Consider the following 9,225-nt stretch of genomic DNA (forward strand, 5'->3'; position numbering starts at 1 on the left):
GCGCGCACGGGCCTTACAGTGTCAGCGCGAGCAAGGATTGGGCACCGAAAAATCCCGGTTGTACTCTGTGATCAAAACGATGCTGCGACAAATAATAGACGCCCTGCAGCTGCTATCTGTCTCGTTTAAATACGCCAGTGGCGCCAACAGCTGCAAAAATTATGCAAGCTATATACAGTCTCCTAGTTACACTGCAGTAACATCTACCTCTGCCCGCGTAGATGACTATGCTGTGCTGTGAAGTGTGCACGTAAGCGTTGCACATAAACGGTATGCTGCACAGCTCTCATCATCGTGTTCACCATACCCTCTTTCCTCTTCGCATCCTATTCCTTTTGTTACCCCAGATCCCTTCACCAGCGTAGAGTAGCAGGCTAGACGCACTTCACTCAGGCCGACCTCTCCACCTTTCTGCCATTAAAAATTATCTCTTCTTCACTATCACTTTATTAACTAGGTCCTGAGAAGGGTAGGGCTTCTCAGGACCTAGTGAATAAAGTTCTTTGTCTCTCTCTCTCGTTTTTCTCTTCGCTGCTGGTGCAGGCGAGAGCTCGATGGCCCATGTGACCACACACGTAGCAAAAGTCGACTTGCCGCTTGTAAAGAAAACATAGCACTAGGGCCGTGCCACATATCACGTTGTTGGGCACGCGCGTGCCTTTGAAGAGAATCATGACCACGTACGAGTTCTTCATTCGTCTTGTTTCGAGTGCTGTGGAGTTTCTCTCGTCTGCGATCATTCTCTTGAGAGCTCCCTCGTTATGTCGTCGTCGAATGCTCATGCATAAATTTTTGCCAGGGAAACTAGTACCGGTTGGCCACCTTTCTCTTCCACTTACTACCACAATAAATGAAGACTTAAAACCTGTATATATGTTGTCAGCTTTTAGGTAACTCTAAAGTACGCAGACTTTGTGGAATACTGAATGATAGGAAAATTATATTCAACCTTCTGATTTTCTTACACTTTTAAGGCGGCCCATTGTTAAACCACTCGAGTTTTTTCCGCTAGGCTAATTACTTTAATGTCGACTGATTATGACTAATTGCGCAATTAGATTTCGATATAGTGTGACTTGCTTCCCCCACAGACTATTCAGCAGCGTGCTTTTATTCGCATCCTCTTATAGCGCATTATCATACCGTATAGACTCGTGTAAGGACGGCACTTTCTTTTTTCACAATTTTGACGAGGTGCGGCCCTTACACGGGACCGAACGTTTTGGTCTAAAAGGTACTAGCCTCACCAGTGACTGGTGCATCTTGTGCGCACCCCGAATCTCGCCGCCATCTAGTAGAGGCACGCGGAAGTACGCAGAGCGCGAAAATTCGCCGATGTGCGCGCGCGCCATCGGCGCACCGAACGCGATTGCGTCTCCGTTGGGAAATTTTTTGCCCAAATTCTGGCCTGCCAAGTTGGGGGTGCGGCCGTTACACGGGTGCGGCTCTTACACGAGTCTATACGGTATGTTTACAGCATTCGCTAATTTTAGCCGGAGCACCAATAGTCGTTGGCGAGTGGCTTCTTCTGGCTTGCGGCCTCGTGCAAGTGTCGGCGTCCTATCGCAGCCCAGCCCCAGCAGGTGCCGAGCGTCGCCGCACATCCACGTGGCGCGCCGCAGGTTGTCCCGGACTCTGGTGTGCTGCAGTGTCGTCGCCTCGGTCATTGCCGTGGCCGCGCTCTCGCTGCTCGTGATCCGCCACGGCGCCATACGAGCGCCTCCATCCTTGTGCGAGACTGGGGACTGCGTCCGGCACGCCCAGTCCATTCTGGCCACCATGAACGAGTCTGCGGATCCCTGCACCGACTTTCACGCCTACGTCTGTGGCGGCCGGGATGGCGACCGGGACGCCGAGAGCACGATCGGCACCCTGGAGCGCGCATATCGTCGCGACGTCGTGGAAGCGCTCGGAAATGTTACGGTAAATGCGCGTACTGCGCCTGAAAAAGTGAACGAGATTTTTCCAGCGAAGCTGTTAACGGGCATTCGTTTCAGTGCAGCGACACCGTGCGGCGGCTTGCTCGGTATCAAATATCAAAGTAGAGGCAACGACGAAACCTGCATCGGAGTGCCGAATTTTAAGAGCAGAGCTGTTAAAGCTTTTCGTTTCCCCGCGTAGCGTTCGCAAAACCTCACCTAGCGATGATGTCACTGCGCAACGCTGCGCCTCGCTTCACCTTGCGTAGCCAATCGATAGCTAATCGATAACCGATCAATAATCAATAAATTCCGGAAAATGCTGGGGATGATTTGGTAGCGCTTAGCCTAGCTCAATTACGGGACCAATACCTTCCGATAGCCAATCGATAACCGATCAATAGGTAATCGATAATCGATCAATAATCAATAAATTACGGGAAAGCATAACCCGTAAGGCCAGGACCAACTAGGTGCCGATGAACTCTGCTGTTTTAGCCTTGCGCGACTAGTGCAAGCTACGCTAATTTTTTTCTTTTAAAATGTAATTGTCAATGATTATTTTAAAAATGTTATGTTGCGTAGACCTCATTGGAATACACAACTACTTTGTAGGTCATTTTTCTTTTTTTCTTTTTCTTTTTTTTACCAGTACGTAATTGATGCTTCTCATATCGCGTTATACTCGCTCCACATTGGACGTCAGCTAGGAGTTCGTAAGGCTGTGGTGGTGAAAGCTCACGGCGTGTCCAGCCACGGCCGGGCTCGACTGGCGCGCGCGCTCGCTTCTCACGGCCTTCTCACCCGTCGGGGAAACAATGGGAGAGTTTCTCACCACGTTTCGCCACCCGTCGGCGGTAGGGGCGCTGCGACCCTGACCCTTCTTTAGACCCTTCCTCCCCTGCTCCGCGTGTATGCGCTTGCCTTCGCGCTCGCACGATCGTTTTCCCGCGCATTTTATTCGGTGCTCTGTCAGTGTTGTTCAGTATGCAGTAATTTGTGGGCTCCTGAAGACGGTCGTACAGCCTTTAGTACGCCCAGCCACAGCCAAGACTTGGCGCCGTTCATTGCGCATCGGTATATAACTGCTGCTGTGTGATGGTGTATTGCTGTGTTCCATATTGCAAGTCCCGTTCCGGGAAAACACCCGGTGTTTCTTTTCACCAGTTTCCAAGCAATGAGTTTCTAGCCTCAGTTTCTAGCGCTTTTGGACAAGATAGTGTTTTTTAGGGGCGAAGCTCCTTAGGGTGTTGGTCTGTCCCTCCTCTGTAGTATGTAGAAGTAGTAGTAGTAGTAGTAGTAGTCGTCGTAGTAGTAGTAGGTAGCCACGTCTACTTTTATGGAAAAAAAATTCCGAAAGTTGTGTCCGTAGCGCGGAATCGAACCAGGGACCCCTCGCTTCCGAAGGCGCGGCGCTAACCACTACGCCACGAAGCGCACATGGACACCCGCACCACGATGACAATAAATACCCAACATTAACGAAAGACTGCGCGTTTCTAACGCGTTTGTGCTAGCGCGTTACGGCCCGTGTAAGAAGCTGGTGTAAGACGCTGTGGCCTCTGCGCCTTACCCCCGTATTCATAAACGCTCCTCGAATTGAACGTGACTTGCCACCGCCTTGGGCAGCGCGTTCGAAACGCGTTGAAGGCGGTGGCAAGTCAAGTTCAAGTCGAGGAGCGTTTATGAATACGGGGGTTATACTCTCTCAGCAGTCATGTGATGGCGTCGGCAAACGCGGTGCACGTTCCGGTATGTGTAAACGGCTGCGTAAGACGCTGTGGCCTCTCCCCCTTACTAGAGAGTACTGCACGTTTCTAACGCGTTTGTGCTAGCGTCCCCTTAAGCGGGAGATGGTGCAATTATAATGAAGGGCGCTGTTATAAAATAGGAATGACGTCACATATGGCGCGTGTCATTGGTGGAAGTCAATCGTTCGATTTAGTGCGGCGAGACTGGGCGAATTACACGGAAGATTCACGGTTTACCGATGATTCCCTCCGGAGCTTCGCCCACTCATCATCATTCACCCCGTGGATATGCAGTGTCTTTTTTTTTCGATAAAGCCTCCGAACACCTACCACGCAGGAAGAGCAATCCAGCCCTATTTACAACGCGCTCCCATCTTGAGCTGCCCTGAAGGTGTTGACGACAGCCATGCGATAAGATCCGCAAATCTAATTGCCGAGAAGTTTCTGAAAATACTCCTTGTAAATCACTCAAACCAACTGACTGACGAAAACGACAAGCCTTCAGCCACACAAGCCGCCAAGAAAACACTTTAGATTGTAATTGTGAATAAGACACATTTGTGAGCTACTGTGTCCGAAAGAGTTTTCGCCTGAAAGTATGGCAACCATTGTAATACCCTTGTCACACGGCACGTGTAATGTCATTCGCAGCGAATGAGATTAAGTGGTAATGCCATTTTTGTAACTTCTACACGGGCATAGTGAATGACATTCACAGCTAATGGCATTCGCCCATTGAATGAGTTTCCTGAACTCATTCACGCACGACTTGTGTAATCTTGACGACAGGGGCTTGGCAAAAAATTACAAAATCGATACGGTAAAACGAAGTGTAACATATTTTCAAATAACCATCAAATTTTTAGCATTGTATTGCTAACAATATAGTGAAAATATGTAAACAAGAAGCACGATTTGTAAGGTCTCGTTATCATAGCAGCCTGCCGATAAACATTGCCATCAATTGCGAATGCCATTTCGTTTACCCGTGTAGACTGGGAACGCAAGACTATGGTGGCTAGAACCATAGCAAGACCGCGATGACATTCGGTATGAATCTCATTTACTGCAAATGACATTACATGTGCCGTGTGACAGCGGTATAGTGCATACGAGCATAAATATTTTCATTCCTCAAAATGCATATGCGTTTGATGGCGGGAGAGCTGTTCTCCCGGCGCATGCATCTCCCTGTTCCCAGTGAATTTAAGAACCTCGATGTATTAATACGGTTACACTGCATGCATTTATAAGAAGCCTAGACGAACCATTTACGCGTCCTCTACAATTAGGCGACTTGTTCTTGAATGCACGGTGAGGTAAGAAGCGCGCCCGACCCCCATCTTCCAGCGTTGCGCACGCTGCACAGAATCGGCTGGGAACAGCTGAGCAGGGTTAAAGTCCCTATATAAGAAAAGTACCGCCATCTACTCTTTCCTTCCGTCGTCTCCTCTCCTAAAGCGCGTGCTTTTTCTTAATTTTTTTGCTTGCGGTCCTAGAAAGTCCACGTTGAAACTTCAGGCCGGGCGCGCGCCGCCGCCGCCGCCAACTGCGGTTGCGCAGAAGACTTTCAACATGGCCCTGAGGCCATATATATATATATACATATATATATATATATAACGAAGTCAAAGCACTCGCTATCATCGTCCAATCGGAGATACAGGAGAGAGCGAAGCGGCGTTGGTCAAAGGATGGCGGTACTTTTCTGATATAGGTACTTTAAACAGGGTGAGGTCGCAGCGCCCCCCACCAAGCAGCGGCGATAGGCAAGAAACTAGCCCCGATGCGAAGGCCGTAAGGGTAAGAAGCGAGCGAGCGCGCCAATTCGACCCCGGCCGTGGTCCAGCAATGCAGCCTGTGTCGAAGCTCGCATTGCAAGCAACCGTATGACCAGGGCGGTGGTAATGAATCATCACTAACAGCCAGCAAACAGTACCCTAATACTTCCGACGATTAGAGCGACAGAAAGTCGAGCTAGTCGGTAGGTGTTGGAAAAAGGTAGGCTTGCAGACACGGACAAAAAAAAGAGGGAACCGTACCGGACAACACAGGTGAACGGTAAAGAAGGCCAACAGGTGTTATGTAAAACACGCCATGAAGTTCGCAGAATGCCGCACGGGGGCGGTATATAAGGTTCATTTCAGCTGCGGTCCGCTTTTATCTAGGGCAGACAGGCCGCTGTACAATCAGAGAATAATTGAGCATAAAAGGTATTAAACCGGAGGAGCACCATGCTAAATTGCTAAACACCACCTACCTTTCCTAGCCCTGCCGAGATTGTAAGTACGCTCCAAAATTGGATGACAGCTTAGATTTCATGCGAAAAGCATTGTATCTATCAATCAATCATCAAAGTTTATTTCACCAGAAAATTATGGATGGTCTTCGGGGCTAAAAGCTGCTCTAGGCAGCTGAGTCCCTGAAGATCCTTACATCGGCAGCATACAACGTTCACAGCACATATATGCATATAGGATCACAATTGTAATACCTACCAACGTCAGTATACAAAGTTTACGTAAGGATCACATGAAGTTAACATACACAGTTAAAGTAGGAATTCGCATCAAATGTTTAATGCAGGATAACATAATCGCGTAAGAACTTTTCACTGCAAAAAATCAAAATAAAATCCTGTTATTTAACAGGTTTCATACAAAAAATAGCACTGATAACCGACAATCGCGCAACGATGACAAAAACAAAACAAATGCAATAAGTACAGGATAGGCAAAAAACCATGCAAACAAGACACATGCACGCCATTCCAAAGATTAATATGTGACAGCTGTTTACAACATTGATGAGAAGAACTGACATAGCTGCCGGTGTGTAGCGTAGTTAGTTCAGGAAATTCATTTAAATGGATGGTAAATTGAAGTGGAGTGCCTGTAAGTTGTGGTTGTCCGGTAGGAGGAACAGACCCTGTTAAAGTATGTCGCGTACGCCTATTAGGGTTCATTAGGTGTTAGGTTTGATATAGTTACAAGGAATTATTTATAAGAGTTGGAAAAGAGGAAGGATCGCAAAATCCGAAATTTGTAAAAGTGCTGTACCCGAAAGATACCGTATTCCTGAAACACTGTTTTAGTTGAAGCCAGGTAAGAAATGTTTGCAACATGCGAAGAATCTTTTTTTGCAAAAGCAGAGTTTATCAAGTTCAGTTCGTTGTAGTAGCCCAGACTAGGCTGCAGTAGTTAATGTAGGATGGAATAGGTGCGTATTACACTTGGAAGTTTTACCTTCGAGGGCATGAGGCAGAAAAGCTGGCGTTGTCCGCATCGAGTAGTGCCAGAAATCAATGGGACGTCATCAGTGTCTTGTATGACGTCAGTAGTAATGCAGAAGATAGAACAACGTAATCACATGGTAGTAATTATGGGTAATTAAATGTGAATTAAGGTGGGATAAAGTGGATTAACGTTGGTAAAAATTAGAGGCGAGGTGGATTACGGTGGATTAAGTTGGTACAAATTAGAACAAGGTGAATTAGGTATTGCATTGCGTAATGAAGGAGTACAGGAGGCATACGTGAATATCCTAGCAAATAACTACAATGATTCCACAGCTACCTTGTTCTCCACAAGAAAATAGAAAGTTACCTATCAAGAAAGGGGTCAGGCAAGGAGACACAATCTCTCCAATGATTATTCACTGCATGCTTAGAAGAAGTATTCAAGCTCTTAGGACTGGGAAGGCTTTTAGGAGTGAGGATCAACGCGAATACTCAGCAACCTTCGGTTTGCCAGATGACATTGTCCTATTCAGCAACAATGGAGACGAATTGCAACAAATGATTGAGGACCGGAATAGAGAAGTGTAAGAAATGGGTTGAAGATGAACATGCAGAAGACAACGATATGTACAATAGCCTGGCAAGGGAAACATCAATTCAGGATCGCCATCAGCCTCTAGAGTCTGTAAGGGGTACGTTTATCTAGATCAATTACTCACAGGGGACCCTGATCAGAGAAAGAAATTCACAGAAGAATAAAGTTGGGTTGGAGTCCATACGGCAGGCATTGCCAATCCTGACTGGGAGCTTACCACTGTCATTGAAAAGAAAAGTGTACAATCATTGCATTCTACCGGTGCTAACATATGGGGCAGAAATTTGGAGGTTAACAAAGAAACTCGAGAATAAGTTAAGGACCGCACAATGAGACAACGATAATGTACAATAGCCTGGCAAGGGAACATCAATTCAGGATCGCCAATCAGCCTCTAGAGTCTGTAAAGGGGTACGTTTATCTAGATCAATTACTCACAGGGGACCCTGATCATGAGAAAGAAATTCACAGAAGAATAAAGTTGGGTTGGAGTCCATACGGCAGGCATTGCCAATCCTGACTGGGAGCTTACCACTGTCATTGAAAAGAAAGTGTACATTGCATTCTACGGTGCTAACATATGGGGCAGAAATTTGGAGGTTAACAAAGAAACTCGAGAATAAGTTAAGGACCGCACAATGAGCGATGGAACTAAAATCTTAGGACTAACGTTAAGAACAGGAAGAGAGCGGTGTGGATCAGAGAACAAACGGAGATAGCCGATATTCTAGTTGACATTAAGCGGAAGAAATGGAGCGGGCAGGCCATGTAATGCGTAGGATGGATAACCGGTGGACCATTAGGGTTACAGAATGGATACCAAGAAAAGGGAAGCGCAGTCGAGATCGGCAGAAAACCAGATGGGGTATGAAGTTAGGAAATTTGCAGGCGCAAGTTGGAATACGCTAGCGCAAGACAGGGGTAATTGGAGATCGCAGGGAGAGGCCTTCGTCCTGCAGTGGACTAAATAAGGCTGATGTGGCTGATGATGATGATGAATTAAGGTAGTGTTGTGAAGGACACGTGACAATATATGACGTCACATATCATGGACGTAACCAATTAGACAAGTCATAATGCTTTCGCGTTCAAATCACGTAAGGATACCTTAAGTGACTGTTCACATTTTTGTTCACACGTAACGAAGAAAGCGCCCCTCATGGTAGTGGAAGTGCATGCATGCATGTGCTTTCGATTATCTTACATAAAGATGAAAAGTCATGCCTAGACAGATATCTTTCGCGAAGGCACCCCGCGCGTCCCTGATTGACGGTTGGTGCTGCCTCTACTCCGGCGATTTTTTGGTGTCCACTGATCTTAATAGAATTTGATACATGGTTCTCTTCGCACTCTGATTATCTGTGCCCGACGATGTGACTGCAAGTCATTTAGTATTTCTTAAAATGAATTTTGAAGATTGGTGCGTGTTCCAGACTCGTACCCACGAATGTCACATTTAATGGCACTCTGCGTTTGTGACGTCAGAGGCTACACCGCTACCTCGCTAACTTCGTCGAGAAAACGACGAAGCTGGCCCCGTTTCTACGAGACGACGACAGACAATCACGGTTTTGACAGGCGTGATAACCGGTGCTTCTCTTCATTTTGCCGCAGCACAATGCGTTGAGCTTGGGCACGTCAGCTGCCTCGCGCGGCGACGGGTCAAAAGCAAACGATGATCGTCCAGCGCTCGTATCGTCGCTGAAATCGTTGCTGAAATCG

The 9,225-nt window shown here is 47.1% G+C and overlaps 1 protein-coding gene across 1 annotated transcript in view; it reads left to right on the forward strand.

The window, feature by feature from the left end:
- Nucleotides 1-1,779: 1,779 nt before the first annotated feature.
- LOC119440214 (neprilysin-1-like) overlaps nt 1,780-9,225 on the forward strand; it is a 75,304-nt gene continuing 67,858 nt past the window's right edge. The window contains exon 1 of the mRNA XM_049662814.1: nt 1,780-1,923. Within this exon, the coding sequence (XP_049518771.1) occupies nt 1,780-1,923 (144 nt within the window). The remainder of the gene's footprint in view (nt 1,924-9,225) is intronic.

The sequence above is a fragment of the Dermacentor silvarum genome, chromosome 2 (assembly GCF_013339745.2).
Source record: "Dermacentor silvarum isolate Dsil-2018 chromosome 2, BIME_Dsil_1.4, whole genome shotgun sequence".
In the NCBI taxonomy this organism is placed as follows: domain Eukaryota; kingdom Metazoa; phylum Arthropoda; class Arachnida; order Ixodida; family Ixodidae; genus Dermacentor; species Dermacentor silvarum.